The following is a 19,305-nucleotide window of genomic DNA, read 5'->3' on the forward strand; positions in this document are numbered from 1 at the left end:
AAAGATGAAAGAATTTGTGACATGTCGCTAATGATGAGAATGCATACAATCAGTTTTCGAGAGGAGGTGGCTATAGAGCTTTGGTGTTTGTACAAATTTGTTTTTCACGTAAGATCATACTTTTCAACTTCATATGTGGAATATCCAAACAATTAATGTTCTTTCAGGAGTAGCCAGTCTCGCAACTCAGCCAATGAGTACTAGATAGTTCATTTGGGGGATCAGCAGAATATTGTAGAATATTGCAGCTCACGGGAGCGCGCTCCGCGTCGCCGGCCTGGCCGGGGCGCGCAATGCTCGCTCCCTCATCCAGTCAGGTTGCAGCGGCCACGGAGCGGCAGGAAGCGCCGAGCGGATCGCATCGCATCGCATCGCATCATTGCGAGCTCACCGCGGCAGCGAGGGTTAGAAAGACGCGCTGAAGGGGAAGCCTTGAGGATGGGCTGCTCCAGGACATTGGTGCGGACGGCGAGCCTGTTGCTGACCGTGAAACTTCTCATTTTGCTGAGTGGAGCCACACAACCTGACGGCAGCCTCAACATGTGGATAGATGCTCACCAAGCCAGAGTTTTGATAGGTGAGCACAGTTTCTGACTAGTACCTAGTGTGTTGCATTCAGAAACACCTCCTACATCTAAAGTGGGAGAATTTGATTGATTCCGCATTTTTATTTTGTAGTTACGTTAATTCAATTGGAAACCCTACTCGGTAAGCGCTGTATTTGGCAGCGTTTCGTGTTGTGCGCGGGCGGTCCGAGCGAGCAGGTCTCAGTATGAAGTTCACTGAAATGTTGAGTGAACAGTTCTGCCAAATGAGATGGGGTTTTCTCCCTCTCTTGCACACTCACTGTCTCAGGGGCTCCTTCTGAAAATTAGCATGGCCTTCTTTACAGATATTGTCATGTTTAAACTCCTCCAAGTTGGGTTCTAACTTCTGTCCATAGTATCTAAGTGGCTCATATCAAGGTCACAAGTGGCATCTTATGGGACTGTTGCAAAAGCAGAATTTGCCTTCCTGACCTCGACCTATCAACGCCTTTGACACTATTCAACATGTTCTTTCAATGCCTTTCCGCTTCCACTCCCTCCTGTTCTTTCCCATTCTCTCACATTCTCACATGGCTTCTGTTCTCATTCTTATAATCATAGCCAAAAAATCACTTGCAGTGGTCTCTTTTCCTGTTCCCTCATTATTGCCTCTAGTGCCCTCTAAGAATTAAGTCTTGCCTCTCTTCTATTCCTCATCCACATGCTGTGCATTGACAATGACTTCCAGCCTGAGTTTCTACAACTACACGGATGCCAACCAGCCTTACCTTCCCACTACCACCCTCAACTCCTCCACTGTTGTTAAATTACCAGACTACTGATTCAATATCTAGGAGAAATTTCCTCCAATTAAATATTGGCAAGGCTGAAGCCATTGGTTTTGGTCAATGCTCCAAACTCTGCTCCAGAACTACTGACTCCACCCCTCCCCCAGATGACAGTATGAGACTCAGCTAGCCTGGTTGCAACCTTGGGATCATATTTGATGCTGATATGAGCTTATGACCTCATGCATAATAGCTCTAAGACTGCCTGTTTCCATCTCTGTAACCTCACTCAACTTTATCCTTGTGTCAGATCATCTACTGAAAGCCTCATCTCCCCTTTATTACTGTTGGACTCGACAATTCCAACACACTTTTGGCTGATGCCCCACATCTAATCCTCTATAAACTCTGTTCCTGCCTTTTAACTTTTAGTCAAGTCCCATTCCTCTATCATCCCTATGCTTGCTGATCTACAACAGCTCCCAGTCAAAAAAATCGTGGATATTGAAAATTCTCATCTTTGTTTCAAAACCATTCATGGCTTTGCCCCTCCCTGTATCTTTTTCTTCTGCCACAGCCCATGACCGTCCAATCTGGCCTTTTATGCATGCCCAATTATAAATACTCAGCCATCGGTGGCTTTGTCTTTGTTACCAGGTCCCTAAGCTATGAGATTCTCTCCTAGAAGACCTTGCTTCTCTACTTTGGCCTCCTTTTGGAACTCCTTAAAATGTACTTCTTTTACCTACCCTTCAATCTGTCAGTTGTTTGTCTTGATATCTCCTTATGCCCCTCAATGTCATGCTTTAATTTGTAATGCTGAAGTAAAACACATTGGAATATTTCATTACATTAACAGTGCCACATAATTATAATTTGGAGCCCACCTCCCCTAGAGTAACTTTGCACATCAGGTCAGATGAACCCAACCCTGCCTTTTACCAACAATCCAACAAAATCAGTTTAAGGTAATTTGTACACAGTTAGAAATCTTAATTAGATTAGATTCCCTACAGTGTGGAAACAGGCCCTTCGGCCCAACTAGTCCACACCAGCTGTCTGAAGAGTAACCCACCCAGACCCATTCCCCCTAAGTAATGCACCTAATTCTGCGGGTAATTTAGCATGACCAATTCACCTAACCTGTACATCTTTGGACTATGGGAGGAAACTGGAGCACATGGAGGAAACCTATGAAGACATGGGGAAACACAGACAGTCGCCCGAGGATGGAATCAAACCTGGGTCCCTGGTGCTGTGAGGCAGCAGTGCTAACTGCTGAGCCACCAGGCCACCACTTCTTGAATGACAAGCTTGCATGCAGGATATCCAAAAATGCTTAAATGAATAGGCATCAAATGAGCTGAAACCTTTTGAATGATTTGTATTCACATTAGTTTTATGGAACTGCTATGCCTTTTGTGAGTGCTTTAGAATATAAATGCACACTTCAAACACTGCTGAAGGATATAAGAAATGGTAACTTTTCAGTTGAAAAAAATGTGAAATGTTTTGAGCTTGTAACGTACATTTGACAATTTCCTATTCAGATATTTTGCCAAAAGAACAAGTAAAGCTGGTGCCATAATATTGGCTCTAAATGCTTATTCTGAACTCACCACCTTTCAGGTTTTGAAGAGGATATTCTTATCGTTTCTGATGGTAAAATGGCACCATTCACGCATGATTTCAGGAAAGCCCAACAGAGAATGCCAGCAATTCCAGTCAACATCCAGGCCATTAATTTTACCTGGCAGGCAACGGGACAGGTAAAGATAGGTTCCAACATTATTTCATAACATGTTGACTTAATTCTCTCTGAAAGTTTTGCCTGCACACTTTGAACTTGTGGGGGTGGTAACTTTATTAATCCCTAATTTAAACTGTTCTCTGCTTTGAAAATTATTTCTAAATTATGAAATAATACATTGAAGTTTGGTATTCAGTTAATTAGAATAAAGATAACAATCCTACAGTGTGCATTTTAATTGTTTCTTAATGCAATAAACCTAAGTCATCATTGGGCGGCACGGTGGCACAGTGGTTAGCACTGCTGCCTCACAGCGCCAGAGACCCTGGTTCAATTCTTGCCTCAGGCGACTGACTGTGTGGAGTTTGCACGTTCTCCCCGTGTGTGCGTAGGTTTCCTCTGGGTGCTCCGGTTTCCTCCCACAGTCCAAAGATGTGCAGGTCAGGTGAATTGGCCATGCTAAATTGCCCGTAGTGTTAGGTAAGGGGTAGATGTAGATGTAGGGGTATGGGTGGGTTACGCTTCGGCGGGGCAGTGTGGACTTGTTGGGCCGAAGGGCCTGTTTCCACACTGTAAGTAATCTAATGTAAACATGGGACAGCACAATCTTACTAGAGTATTAGGTAACATTGTTTCACCTCTACCTCAGGAAAATTTGTAATTTTTTTTTGAGCAGTTGAAAGCACAACTGAAGGATCTTTTAACATTAGATTGTATCTAGATGATGACCCCTGTTTCTGCAAAATGAAAACTGTGCCCTTAGTAAAATTACTGAAACAAAATTCCTAAGTTGGTTAGTCATTGCAAGAAAAAAAAACTCAGAAGTTTAAAAACCACCCATAAATTATAAATAAATATTTACCTCAAATAATGAATGAGAGTATAGAATGATGGATTATATATGAACAATGTCAATTTGTCTGACAGTTATAAAGATCTTTATGAAAAATGATTGATTTCAATGTTATATTTTTCTTTTCCGTTTACCATTCATATAGCCCAAAGTGTGATCACTTATGCAACTATCATTTCATCCCTTTCTCTGCACCCTACCTCCTCCATAATACCTTGTCCTTTCAGCTGTAATGTCACCAAACATAAGAAATACCTTGTTTGTGGCCTCCATCTAGTGCAGCTTGAATGTGGATGTGAATTTTGCCTATAGCTTGTAAGCTTTGTTTTACAGAAAGTGGTGCTTGTTGAAAATGAACTCCTTTTGAAGTCTTAATATTTTTATCATGTTCCACTGTGGTATTTTGCATCCCAATGTTGTGCATGCCAGCCAAGATTAAAGCAACGGGCCCAGGAGATACCCCTTTATTCAGTGCAATATGCATGTGGCAACCATCTGTTCCATCTACTAACAGAAAATAACAGTGATAAACTTCTCAGACTTCTGCCAAAGTAAGAGTTTATTGCCTACAGAAGAAGGTTTGATAGTTATCTTGTGGCTTACATCTGGTTTCACTGGAACTGTACATCATACAGATACAAACTTAGTGTTTATGTGGCAAACATCATAACTGGGTTATAGGCTATCAAACAGAAAACATGCACTCTAAAGGAAAAGAAAACTTACTGAACTATTAGAATTCAGGTTAAGTACAACCTTTTAATTTTTGTGGCAGTAGAAACTTTGAGATTGTTTCAGCTTAATGTTCAAAGGAGGGGACTGATTTTATTTAGGATGGAGGTTAAGAGATAATAACATACGTATTTTATTATTCCCAGGTAATCATTTAATTATTGGTTGACTTAATTACAACACAACCATTATTTCTTCAGTCTAGACACCACCATGTATGAATGACATGAGGCAAGGTTGGTTATTAGCATCTACTGTATTGGCACCACTGAAAATAGGATCAAAAACAAAGTAAAAGGACCACTAGTACACACCCATTATCCAAGAATATTGTGGTGGTGACTACGTTTTGCGAATTTGTTTTTTTTAATTCATTCATGGAATGAGGGTGTGGCTGGGTAGGCAGCATTTATTGCTCATCCCTAATTGCTCAGAGAGCAGTTTAGAGTCGACCACATTGCTGTAGATTGGGAGTCACAAGTAGGTCAGACTAGGTAAGAATGGCAGTTTCCTTCCCTAAAGGACATAAGTGAATTTTTTGGGTTTTCTTGACAATTGACAATGGATTCATGGTGATAATTAGACTCAATTCCAGACTTTTGAAAATAGAATTTGAATTCTACCATCTGCTGTAGCAGGATTTGAACCTGGGTGCCCAGAACATTGTCTGGGTCTCTGGATTAACAGTCCATACCACTACGCCATCACCCCCACCCATGAATATAAAATTGCATGTGATATATACTTAAATTATTTTGATTGTATAATCTCTTCAAGTTAATGGTTATAAGTTGGTTGTAAATTCCTTGATGATGATGCTTCCTTGTCATTACACTCCAGTATTCATTAGCGTTAAAACTCAAATCTGTATAGTTTTATCTGCTACCTGCTACATCGATAGATTAACTGTATTCAAAGTTGAACAAAATGATAGCACTTTGTTAAATATTGTTGATGTTACATTGAGAATGTGTTTTAAATTTACTAAACAGTTATACAATATTAGAATCACCTTAAAATTTAATATTTAATTATACATGAAGCAGCAGTGTTAATTATTTTTGAATTCTGTTTGATAACTATTGACCACAAAACAAATACAGCCATAGTTTTAAGGGTTGGTCTTGAAATAAAGTTTCTATTTTATCTCATGTTTACTTTAGCAGGAGTTACCCAGTTTCAAAATTAAAACTATGAATAACCTACAATGAGACATGCTGCTGTTTTAACTTTCAAACTAATTTGAGATAGTTTAACTTCCATTGACGATCTACAGTTTTTGACTGTGTTTTGAGATTTCATGCTGTGGCTTAAGGAATACTTAAAAACCAGATATCCTGGATTATTCACTTCACCAAGAAAAGAAGTAACACATGGCTTTACCTTTGATCAGCTTTAGTAAAGGAAGAGAGGATGCTGAGATCAGAGGTCGAGATTGATGTCAAGGTTAGAGTAGTGCTAGAAAAGCGCAGCAGGTCAGGCAGTATCCGAGGAGCAGGAAAATGCTGCCTGACCTGCTGTGCTTTTTCAGCACCACTCTAATCTTGACTCTGATCTCCAGCATCTGCAATCCTCACTTTCATCCTGAGATCAGAGGGAGCCTATAGTCTTTTAGGAGTTTCATGATCTAACTATACCTTGGCAACAAATTGGGATTTCATATTCGTATTCTGCTTTATTAGTATTTGGTAACATGTTCAATTCTTTCAGATTAATCTGCATTCAAAATTTGCTAGTTCTTTCTATTCTTTTAGACAAAAATTCAGAAGTGACTGTTTACTGTTCTAAATTATTATAATAAGAAAGGCTGATGGTGGTAATGCACATTAGGATGATATCATCTTGAACTCCAAAGCTATCCTTTGGACCTTAACAACAAAGACTTTAAGACATGAAGCATAGCGTTCTTCAACCTCATGGCTTATCCATGAGGATTATTATTCAACAGCTGGATTAACCTTTCCACATGATGTGAACTTTCTCTCGTGACCGCTTCGTATGGCTTATTAGGATAGAAGAATGAGTGATTTTAGAAAGGTTACAGAGGATGTTAACATGTTGGCAAGATGTTAAGAGTGATGAGGGGCTTCATTTATACAGTTGGGAAAAGTTCGGACTCTTATTCTTTGGGACAAAGAAGGTTAAGAGGTGCGCTAGCTCTGATTTTTAAAATAATCAGAGGTTTTCATAAAATAAATGGAGAGACAAAAGTCCCTATGGTGAGTGGGTCAGTAACTAGAGGTTGTGGATTCAAAATCCTTAGGCTGTTGGGGAGTCGAGTATTTTTTTCATTGAAAGTTGTGAGGATCTGAGTGCTTTCCCTGATTATGCAGTGTAAAATGATTCCACAAATGTCTTTTAAAAATTCTAAAATATATTCAAGGGTGAGAAACTTGCACGGGGTTATGAGACAAAGCATGGCTGATCTTTCAAAGTGTCTGCTTGGGCACAGCTGGCTGAATGGTGGCCTCATCTGCTGTAAGTTTCCACGATTTTTACAAAACATTTTTGGTCATTAATTTCAGTCATCTGGCAGAGCAGAATTCATGGCATCATTACAGTAGAAAGATACAGATCAGGCTTTTAATCAGTACTCATACTGGCACACGGCAATAATTAAAATTTCCAGAATATTACTTGGGACATATAAACAAAATCAGATAAACGTGGTTTAAGTTTAGTGGTGAGTGCTGAGTGTTCCCATTACCAAATATAGAGACACTGCAGCTATGCACATTTCTTAACGTCACCTGGTGAAATTAGATTAGGGAAAACAAATGATCTGGATCAGGTTATAACTATTGAGCAAGCTGTTTCTAATTCTAAGGATTAAACATCAGTATGTTCCTATCTGTCCTTTAGATTTATACAAAGCCAAAGAGAATCATAATTATATCTTGCATTCATCTTTCCATAAATAGAAATTAAGCCTAAGTATCAACACTTTGAGCTCATACCATTTTTTGCTTAGTTGTTTTAAAAAAATCCCAAATTCCTTCTCCATTTCCCAACAACCTTCCATTCCAATGTTCTCTTATCTTTTACTCTTGCTTGTTAAAGTGCTGCTTTCTCCTTATATGTTGGAGCTATCTCGCAGTTCCCTCTCTGATTAATGTTGTTGAGTCTCTTCATCAATTTTGTTTTTGTTTTGTTTACCCAATCTTCTTAAAATACCCACTAGTTTTTTCAGTCTTCAGTTCAAATAAAGTGTTGCAACATTGATAATGTTGCACCTTGTTTTTGCTTTAGAGTTATTGATTTATTTCCAGTTTGTCTTCTAGATTAGGGATTCTGCTCAGTTCAGTTGAAAGTGTACTAAACATTCTAACCAGAAAGGCAAAGTACCACTTTATTCAAGAAAATGAAGGAACTGATCAAATGCAGTGACACATCTGTTGAAAAGGAAGGGAAACTTCAAGCTATTGCTAAGAGTAAAAATAACATGGACATGCCTATTAATTACTAAGGTTAGGACTTTAATTACCTTGTAAGTGGCATTGATCATGTAACATGTTATACTCCCATAGAGTGCAGACTTAAAAAAGAATGTGCATATGAAACGACATTCCTGGCAGTAATCTCATCAATGGGTTCATAACAAAGTTCAAATAATTTACAAGTGTTTTATAAATCACCTGATGTACTAATAGCTTGATAACTGTGCATAATAATTATCTCTATTCATGTAAACAATGCCATTGATTACTTTCGCTAAAGAACTTCAGTCCATGTAGCAGACATTAGGAATTCGAGTAACCATGCAAATTTCTATCTGCTCAATTGTAAATTTTGCCTCAATGTAAAATAGCTGTAAAACATTCTTTTTTTTTTAAGAAAAACTATTAATTGTTCCTTGCTAAATATGAATGATAATACAATACTCTTTAATCTTTCTTGCTACGTGGAGTATTTCTGTCTTCTGAGATTGCCTATCAGAGGGCAAAAATGTATAGGCAGAAAAATACAGATCGAACACTGCAAATCAGAATATAGCTTTATAACTAACAAAATCCTCAAAGAAAGTGACAACTGCAATTGCTTTAACGCACCAAGGACTTTTCTCCTGAGTCAATCTTTTCTTGAGTCATTCTTTAATTCCTGAAGGTCTCAAGACTATCCAAGAGAGTTGGTGACAATAGATTCTTTTGTGGTTTTTCATTTCAGTGTTCGAGATTACTCATTTCTATTTTCCTCCAGGCTTCACCCCATGCTAGGTCTGTTTTTCTATCTACGTATTTTGTTTCATTTTCTCTATGCTGCATCTCTCTTCTTTTACAGCTTCCTGTTTGTATCTCCAACTATATTTCTGTCCGAATCTGTCATACTCAGCCCCTTGGTCTGTCATAGAGTCATAGAGATGTACAGCATGGAAACAGACCCTTCGGTCTAACCTGTCCATGCCGACCAGGTATCCCAACCCAATCTAGTCCCACCTGCCAGCACCTGGCCTTTATGCCTCCAAACACTTCCTATTCATATACCCATCCAAATGCCTCTTAAATGTTGCAATTGTAGCAGCCTCCATCACTTCCTCTGGCAGCTCATTTCATACACGTACCACCCACTGCGTGAAGAAGTTGCCCCTTACGTCCCTTTTATATCTTTCCCCTCTCACCTTAAACCTATGCCTTCTAGTTCTGGATTCCCCGACCCCTGGGATAGGACTTTGCCTATTTATCCTATCCATGTCCCTTATAATTTTGTAAACCTGTATAAGGTCTCCCCTCAGCCTCCGACTCTGCAGGGAAAACAGCCCCAGCCTGTTCAACCTCTCCCTGTAGCTCAAATCCTCCAACCTTGGCAACATCCTTGTAAATCTTTTCTGAACCCTCCTGCAAACATTATCTTCATTTTCCTTGCAACTCTATGATTCTGAGTTCAAATCCCACCAAAGTAACTTGCTGTCATTCAGTGTAATAAATCTGTACATTTATATGTTGATACAGAAGAAAGCTGCTAGATTAACATGAAAACTGACTCTCCAATGTCACTGTACCTGGTCTAGTTGACATGGGATGGAGTTTATCACTACAAGGACATGTAAAATGAACTATAATTGTGCTGACAATCTCTTTATCTATCATATGCTTTTCTCTTAAGTTCTGTTTCTCTGCCTGCTTTTCAATCTCTGGCAGTATAATATCACTTGATCTCTTTTGAATTCCTGTACCTGGCTCCCCTTGTATGTTATAAAAAAAACGTGGTGCTGGAAAAGCACAGCAGGTCAGGAAGTATCCAAGAAGCAGGAGATTCAACGATTCGGGCATAAGCCCTTCAATCCAGATGCAGCACCTCGAAAGCTAGTGCTTCCAAATAAATATGTTGGACGATAACCTGGTGTTGTGTGAATTTAAACTTTGTCCACCCCAGTCCAACACCTCCAAATCTGTCATTATAAATCAATACCTCTGGTCCTACATCACTTGTGAAACCAAAGACCAGTCCCAGCTTTCTCCATATATCAACAGAGCTTCATTGGCCGAAAACCTCCCTCCCAGCGCCAAAATCAGCTCTGTGAAATGGTTAGTTGTAAGGATGAATTTTAGATTTCTCAGTAGGAGATGATGTGGCAGGTAGATAAAAACCACAAGCCCCAAATTCTTCTTAATGTAAGCCTGTTAAGCACAGCGGGAGAAAGTGAGGGCTGCAGATCAGAGTCAAGAATGTGGTGCTGAAAAAGCACAGCAGGTCAGGCAGCATCCGAGGAGCAAAAGCTCTTCATCAGGAATGAGGCTTGTGGGCCAGGGGGTGCTGATAGGTTAAAGGGGGGGGGGGGGGGGGGGAATGGTAGCTGGGAATATGTAGGTAGATGAAGATGTTAGGTCGGAGAGGATGGTGGAGTAGATGGGTGAGAAGGAAGAAAGATGAATAGGTAGGACCGGTCAAGAGGGCGGTGCCAAGTTGGCGGCTAGGGACTGTGATAAAGTGGGGGAGGGGGTGTAGTGCGGGGAAATGAGGAAACTGGTGAAATCCACATTGATCCCATGTGGTTGCAGGGTATCAAGTTAGAAGATGAGGCATTCTTCCTCCAGCTGTAAAGTGATAAGTGTTTGGCGATGGAGGACGCCCATGACCTTGTGGATGTCCTTGGTAGAGTGGGAGGGGGAGTTAAAATGTTCAGCCACAGGGCAGTGGGGTTGGTTGTTGTGGATGTCCCAGAGATGTTCTCTGAGACGAACTGCAAGTTGGTGTCCTTTCTCCCCGATGTAGAGGAGACTGCATCAGGTGCAACAGATACAGTAGATAACGTATGGAGGTACTGGTAAATTTCTGTTGGATGTGGAATGGTCCTTTGGGGTCTTGGACGGAGGTGAGGGGAGAGTGGTGCAAGTGGTGGAAGTGGTGGAGGATGATGCAATGTACACGGAGGTTGATGGGGTGGAAGGTGAGGACCTGGGGGGGGGGTGCGTTCTGACCCTTTTGTGATTGGAGGAATGGGATTCAAGAGTGGAGGAGCGGGAAGTGGAGGAGTTGCGCTGGAGGGCACCATTGACAACGTGGGAGGGGAAATTGCGGTCTTAGAACATCCCACATGGCCTCCTTTTTCAATGGTGAAATTGGTCATCCTGGGAATAGATGCGGCGGAGGCAGTTGACAGAGTGTTCAGCACAGAGTATCAATTTGTGTTTCTGGGATCTGCAGAGGGTGAGAAAAACAGTACTGGAAAGGCTTATCAGCCATAAGTTTTTGTTTTTTCTTTGATGGAGTTGAGGAGGTCTGGAAAGGAATGTAGTGTTGGGAAGAAGCGATGCCCAGCCTCCTGTTTATTTGGTGGAGAGAGGGGGGAATAGATATCCTGCACAGTGAGAGAATGAATCTGAGGGAGGCAAGGTGCAGTAGTCAGTATGGCCAGTATGTGGCAGCACAGAACAATTCAGGATAATACTTCATATCAATTCATGCACCCCTCTGTTATTAGTAACAGATTTAATGTGAAAATCAGTCATTTTTTAGAATTATCAACTGATATAACTATTACTGCTTCGTGCACGTTGATAGAATTTCCTTCTTTTTCCTTAAAAGGCCAAAGCCTGGTTTTGGTGATTTCAGTCAATTTTAAAATTAAATATTGTGATCCATTCAGTATTTGCATAACAACAAAAAGTTACAAAAGAGGTTTCCACACTGTCAAAAATCTAAATTTAAGGTACCCAGGATTGATTATTGGTCAGTGGTTACATTTGGATTCAAGTTACTTTGCACAGTATCCAAATATTATTTGCAATATATTATTTCACCTGATCCTTAGTTAGTGTTTGCTATCTCTACATACTTCAGGTTGGCTGTTGTCCTCTGATTATTCTAAATGTCACTAGAAAGCATATAGTTACCTGGTTTCTGAAGTAGATACATCATTAAATGTTCAACTTTCAAAAGCATTGCCGTTTAACATTTCTTCCCTGTACACCATTTTTGAAGTATAGGCAATTGTAATTGTATCCAAATATCTCTGGAATTTAAATATGAAAATTAATGCTTTTCAAAAGATGATTAAGGTTTGAAATAGACCTTCCACAGCCATAATGCAGAATTTCTAATTTCTAATATATTTAGCAGAAGTATCAATATGCAGAATCATAAATTTTCTGCACTAATTCATGATAAAAGTATTGAGCTTGGACTGAATATATCTGTATCCTACAATCCATGACTCATTTTCATAGAATCATAGAAACCTTGCAGTGCAGATAGAGGTCATTCAGCCCATCGAGTTGCACCAACCCTCTGGAGACCATCTCACCCTATCGTTTTAAACCCACATTTACTATAGTTAATCCACCTAACCACACATCTTTAGACTGTAGGAGGAAACCAAAGCACCTGGAAGAAACCCACACAGTCACCGGGAGAATGCACAAACACCACAGTCAGTCACCTGGGTCCGTGGCACTGTGAAGTAGCAGTGCTAATCACTGTGCCACCCCACATTTTGCTGTTACAAATCATATATTTTCTCTCCAACTACTTGAAGAATAGTTTGGGTCTTTTGTTTAAGTTTGTTGAACAATTTCAGCGAGAGAGTGATAGATCCAGATCTGTAAGTGAATCGTTTTTAAAAATAAATATAAACTTCTGTTTTATTTTAATCTTTCCTGTTCTATTTTCATTGTATTGATTAAAAGTTTTCTAATCTAAATGGGAATTGTCATATTTTGGAACGTGTTATTTGCAGAAAAGCATATAATCAAATTAATCCTGTTCAGATCTGATTTGGATTTCTAGTGTTTGAATCCAAGCCAAAAATTTAGATTTCTTTAAATATTTATTTTCTTCACAGTTTGTTTACACCAGTTTTCCTCTCCTTCTGAAAGTGGTGGGTCTTGTAGGAATACATTATCATTGGCAAGAGGCATCTAGAACTTTACCAACATAGTGAATGTTTGTCAGCTATTCAACTTCAGGTGAAATATGGTGCCTGTTTTATGTTGTCATTCAAATCTATACATTTGTGAACTCCAGCTGAAATGGCAAATAAGAAGGCAACTAGTCTATTTTTTTTTGCCTCCTCCATACCCGACTGAGTGATTTCCAGGGCCCCCCGCGGCGGGATTGAGACAAGAGGCTTTGGGGAAGGAGGCACACTTACCTTATGGAAATAAGGTTACTACAGAAGATAAGACTTTTAGATCCGGATGCTTCCCCATTTCCTTTTGGCTTTTTTTTGTGTTTCTGCTTTTTTAAAAAAAAAATTCTAGTTTTTGTATCTTAGATGGTTGTTTTCTTTTTTTGTATCTAGGTGGTTTTGAGAAAACAATTCGTTTTTTTGTACATAAGATGGTGCCAGTGAATAGCAACTTTGTGTACTTTTCACTGTACTCTTGTACTTTGAGGTACACATGGTAATACTTCTGCATTACAAACAATTTCAGCTGTAAAACAATCTGCCAGGACTACGTTGAAGTATTTCTGAATTAGAATCCTTACTGTGTGGAAACAGGCCCTTTGGCCCAACAAGTCCACACCAACACTCAGAGTATCTCACCCAACTCCATTCCCCTACATTTACCCATAACTCATGTACCTCATCTGTACATCCATGAACACTATGGCCAATCTAGCACGGCTAATTCGCCCAGCCTGCACATCTTTGGACTGTGGGAGGAAATTGGAGCAACTGGAGGAAACCGATGCAGACACGGAGAGAACATACAAACTGCATGCAGATAGTCTCCCAAGGCTGGAATCAAACCCTGGACCCTGGAATTGAGGCAGCAGTGCTAATCACTGAACCACTGAATTGCGATGCCATGTCTGTACAGAACATTGGTTTGACCACTTTTGTAATACTGCATTCAAGTCTGGGTCACTCTGCTATAGGAAGGATGTTCTTAAGCTTGAAAGAGTTCAAAAATATTTACAAGCATGTTAACGGCATTGGAGGGTTTGAACTATAGCGAGACGCTGAATAGGATGGGGCTTTTTTCCCTGGAGTGTTGAAAGCTGAGAGGTGATCTTAGAGATTTCTAAAATTGAGGGGCATGGATAGGGTGAATAACCAAGGTCTTTTTCCCAAGGTAGGAGAGTTCAAAACTAGAGGGCATAGGCTTAAGGTGAAAGGGGAAGATTTAAAGGCGATCTGAAGGGCAATTTTTTTCATGCAGGTGTTGTGTGTTTGGAACAAGCTGCCATACTGAGTTTTGAAAAAGATATGTTATGGCAGTTCACATAAAAAGGAATCATTGGAAGTCCTATTAATTCTATAAACCATCATTACAGGCATTATATTTTTATGAATTTCAATCCCTTCGGTCATTGGATAAAGATGTTATGGGAGATCCAACAGTGAACATTCCATTACGGGCAACAATCTCTCACAAGGCCACAGGTCAGTAAATTGTGTGTTTCTTCCTTTCAGTATTTCAAATGTTTTTAAGTGGCTGCCTGCTTGTATTAAAAAGTATCAGGTTTGAAAAGCAGTATAACAAAGCAGCTTTTTCATCTCTTAAAATACATAAGGTTGTGAAAATTTTAACAATGCAATGAAGGAGAATTGATTATAAGTAGATTTAAATAGCTTAAAAATCTGCTTTTCCTCCTTCTGCAGTGTCAGAGGATAAATACTTTGGTAAGGCATTGAGACACCAGACTGGAGGTGTTCAAGCTCAAATATGCTGGTCTGTACTGAATCATATGATGTTGGCCTGAGCAGCAGCTGAGTCCAAGCATCACCAAAAGAGAGAGAGAGAGAGAACAAGTCTCTCAGTTCTGTATGACTGTATGATGATCCATGCTGAATTGTGCAAAGGAAGACAGGATAAAGCTTGATTGTGATACCTCTGTGCACCTAACTGTTCCAATTGCCTGCCAGCACTCAATGTTAGACTCTCCCACACGGATTTGTTCAAGATGTTATATGTGCATTTTATCTTTAAGTACCCCATGTGCTATGTGTAGACAGAGTTGCAACCCTTCCTTGCAGTTAGGCAAGGTTGATTTAATGTTTGCTTCATAACTTGTGTTTTATTATTTAAAAGATTAACCCATGCAGTTAATCAATAGCTGATGAATCATTGATTATTAGACCATTATCATTTACAGGAATAGACTTTCTGTATTAATCAGCACTGTGAAGTGGTGGGGTGGGGAAGAATCTCTAATTAAGTATTTCCCTTCTTGAATTCTTCCAACATCTCATGAAGTACTTGACTGTGACATCACTTTCTGACTTTTAGTCGACATTTTTATACTCTGTGAACTGAAAAAAGCATGTTAAAAAGGAACTTCAATGATGTATAGTTTGCATGGTTTAAACAGTTCAAGATTATTTTGTGTTTATCAATTTGCCTAACTTTATGAAACTACCTGAGATCCAATCAATTTTAAATGATAAACTTTTAAGATTTTGATTAACATTCTGTTTATTATCGCAATAGTGTAGTTTACTGATCTGTTATGTTACAGCTAAAATCACTAGTATAGTGATCCTTTTTTACTGGGTTGAAGAAATTCACATGATCCTGTACAGTTTGAACTGTAGAACTGAACTTGCTAAACAGTGTAGTTGTGTACTAAAGTTACAGGACTCCTGTGTTTTATCCTCTGAGCTGGAATTCTGTCAAAAGCCACGTTGTCTGAAAGAAAACACTGATTTAGAAAGTTAGACATTTCAAAGTTAAAATACATCCAGAACTTAAGGTCCAGTATAATACAGTATGTAGATGTTTGATAATGTTGACCCTAGTTCGATAATTAAATAAGGTGATATACTCAATGTTTCTAGGGGTAAAAAATTATTAAAGATGAAGGAAAATCTCATGTTTAAACTTGTTACCTTATTTATAAGAGAAAATAACTTATATTGAAATCATTTTGATTTTCTTTGTATTAGCTTGAAACATCTTTAGTTAGACCGCAGTTGTAATGTTCCTGATGAAATCCACGTAGAAAATGATTGTGGTACAGCAGGTCATGACTTTAGAGCAACCTGAGTACCTCTCAGCAGTCAAGAGGGTCTATCTAACTATAATTAGTGATAGTCCATGAGAGATGTAGGCATCTCAGCTTACTTCAGTTCTGCACACTGCTGTCATCGCCCCTCTGTCTAGTTTCTGATGTTGTCTAGTCACTTGCTCCTTCTCCAAACTGATCTCTTCTAATGTTGCATTTAATATTATTGTCAAGCTAGAGTCTCATCTCCACCTCTTTCAGTGGTTTACACTCTGTTTCTGTTCAAGGGGACAGAAAATTGCCAAAATAATGTAGTAGTGTAATATCCTGTGAGTATTCTGTATGCAGGCATTTACTCAAACACGTGTGGACTATTTTTGAGGTTTGATAGATGGATGCCTAAATATATGTTTTTCTCCTTATGTATGTTAATGAGGGTGAGACCTGTTGAAAGATCTGATATTGGATGGGGTGGACAATGTCAGAAGTCACACAACACCAGGTTGTGGTGCAACAGATTTATTTGTAATCGCAAGCTTTCAGAGCACTGCTGTTTCATCAGGTCTTCACTTTGTCGTCTTGTGATTTCAAATTAGCCTGGTTAGCTATAACCTCTACCCTGCAAAATGCATTCTTTCTGGGCAACCCCTCTGTCTGCATCCAAAAGGTAGTTTCTACCTCATGTGATAGTATTTTCTATCACAAGCTTCCCAGGGAGACTGGCTCAGATTCATGGGTTCTTCCAATCCTACCTCAAACCAGTCTGAAGTTACACCTCTCACTCTTTCCTGTGGAATCATCCTGGAACACATTTGCAGAATGGACAAAGAGGGGAAGAGAGGAAGTGCCTCATTTCTGTAGCTTCATTACTGTAACAAAATTACTGTTTCGAATAAACATTGCAGTAGACGTATTTCTAGATAGGATATTTTATTGTTACATGTCCTATAGTTAAAAACTCAATCAGGTTACTTTCCATCAGTATTCCTTCATTTTAACATTTGGAAATTTTCAAATGTGTAAATGCAGATAAGGAAAAAGGATGACTTAGTAATTTTGAGTCTTGACATAAGTTGTTCTGACATTTTTAGTTGTACAGATTGGATTTCCTTGCCTTGGCAGCCAGGATGGGGTAGCAGCTTTTGAGGTGACTGTGGTCATTATGGATGTGGAAGGGAATGTTGTTCTTCAAACACCTCATAATGCAATATTCTTCAAAACTTGTCAAAGAGGTGAGCCAAGCATTCTGTTGCTTTGTTTCATTCATGTAAGTAAAATGAATCATGAAAATTTATAAAATGAGTTCCTGTCTGATTTGGATTCATGCTCTAAATGATCTCACTAGAAATTTGAATTTATAAAATGTAAAATAAACATTCACTATAGGGCCCAATACTTTAAACTGAATGTGCCAAAATTGTTGGTAGACTGAGTTGAATTGAATTTATTGTCACGTGTTCCGAGGCACAGTGAAAAGCTTTGTCTTGCGAGCATTACAGGCAGATCACAGAGTTAAGTAGCATAGAGAAGTAAGTAATAGGTAAACAGCGGCAAAAACAAAGATTGGTGCCTATTTGGCAATGTTTCATCTATAGTCTAATTTTGATAACTTCATCCTTCAAGATTCAAATTTTAATCTGTAACCAATTTGTGGGTTCTCATCGAAAAATCAGTTTTGATTTTGACTTCTCTAATCAGGTGAAAACAGAGTGGGGTGGGGAGGGTGGGGGTGCGGAGGAGTTAAACCCAGTTATTTATCTACTGTCATGTCACTGCTTACCTGCTGTGAAGTTTACCTGCTTTTCTGAGCAGGTGAGCAGGATACTCATGAGTGAAGCACAGTTCTCCTTTCAAAAAGCAGGTCAAGGCCCGATGATAGAGTCCATGCCAGAATGTTGGTATTCAAGTTGTTCTTTCAATGATCAGTTTTACGCTTTACGATACAAGATTATAAGGGTTAAATTCCATCTTGCTCTTGCCTACACTTTAAAAAAACTGATCAGAAAAATTGACATTAAAAGACTATTATAAATGCAAATCTTAAGATTGAACCTCTTGGAGATTTGAGTGAAATCAAAAAAAGAATCATGCAACCATTTACCAAGGGGAGCAAAGTGCTTTACCTAACTGTAATATTAAAAAAAGCAACTGTGCTTACATTATTTGATACAGGGCAAACTACTTAACACTAATTTTAATGTAAACCATCCTTTGTGAATCATGTGAATAAGGCAAAAGTATGTATGCATTGGTTATCGGAGGTTTCAGGAACTTTTCTTTTATGCAAAGCTAAATGTCCAGGAGGCTGTCGCAATGGAGGTTACTGTACAGAGAGACAGGTCTGTGAATGTCCTGATGGATTCTATGGACCTCATTGTGAGAAAGGTAATACTTATATGATTTCTGTTTTAATATTAGCATTATTAAATTCAGTTCAGACAGACTAAGTTTTATGCATGTATCAAAGATTGATCAGTTCTGTAACAGATGCACTGCTTTCTGTTCAACAAGACACTGTGCCTTTTTCTGAAGTTGTTGCTTTAAGTTACCTAGGGGAAAGGAAGGAAAGTTGGCAGGCGAATCACCTTCAGTCTCTCACACACTTTCTCGCAGCCAGTCATAGAGCCTTACTTGTCTGGTCTCTTCGCAGGAATGTGGTGCAGAAAACATAGAGAAAAAATATGAAAACAGAACAAGATTAAGTTTAGGAATGAAAAAAATAAATCAACTTAAACTAAAACTGTTTGAGTTACATTGTAAGCGAGATTAATGTGTAATTTTAGAAATGTAAATATTTCAAGCTCACCTGTACATTAATGAAAAAATGCATTACTTTAATCAATTAAGTGTGTCTTGTGATTATGCATATTTCATTGGCACAAATGGCCTAATCAAACGTATCTGTTCAGAACAATCATTGTAGTTGACTTTATCAAACAGTTTACTTTACTTTGACGTATGTGTTCTCTTTTATTAAAAATATATTCATTATTAGAAAAATTATAGAATTTGTAAAAGTTAAATACTGTATAAACTTTTAATTAAAACGTGACATGTTTCTAATAGTATATTTAATTAATCACCGTCAGCTTCTAAAAATTGCCCAGATAATCTGTTCATCTTAATTTCATTTGTGCTGTTTTGGCTGGAACCAACCAGGAAACTGTGCAAGAACAGTTTTTTTAAAAAACAAAGTTATCTAAACTAATCTAGTCATTTTAAATCTTCCCTTAAACGACCCCACCTAACCCCAGCAATGTTCCTGCT

At 38.8% G+C, this 19,305-nt stretch overlaps 1 protein-coding gene across 1 annotated transcript in view; it reads left to right on the forward strand.

Moving 5' to 3' along the window:
* Nucleotides 1-309: 309 nt before the first annotated feature.
* Nucleotides 310-19,305, forward strand: part of wif1 (wnt inhibitory factor 1) — a 35,821-nt gene continuing 16,825 nt past the window's right edge. The window contains exons 1-5 of the mRNA XM_072551595.1: nucleotides 310-577; nucleotides 2,945-3,084; nucleotides 14,368-14,476; nucleotides 17,130-17,270; nucleotides 18,328-18,423. Coding sequence (XP_072407696.1) covers nucleotides 439-577; nucleotides 2,945-3,084; nucleotides 14,368-14,476; nucleotides 17,130-17,270; nucleotides 18,328-18,423 — 625 coding nt within the window. The 5' untranslated portion in view covers nucleotides 310-438. The remainder of the gene's footprint in view (nucleotides 578-2,944; nucleotides 3,085-14,367; nucleotides 14,477-17,129; nucleotides 17,271-18,327; nucleotides 18,424-19,305) is intronic.

Source organism: Chiloscyllium punctatum, chromosome 32 (genome assembly GCF_047496795.1).
Source record: "Chiloscyllium punctatum isolate Juve2018m chromosome 32, sChiPun1.3, whole genome shotgun sequence".
NCBI classification, from domain to species: domain Eukaryota; kingdom Metazoa; phylum Chordata; class Chondrichthyes; order Orectolobiformes; family Hemiscylliidae; genus Chiloscyllium; species Chiloscyllium punctatum.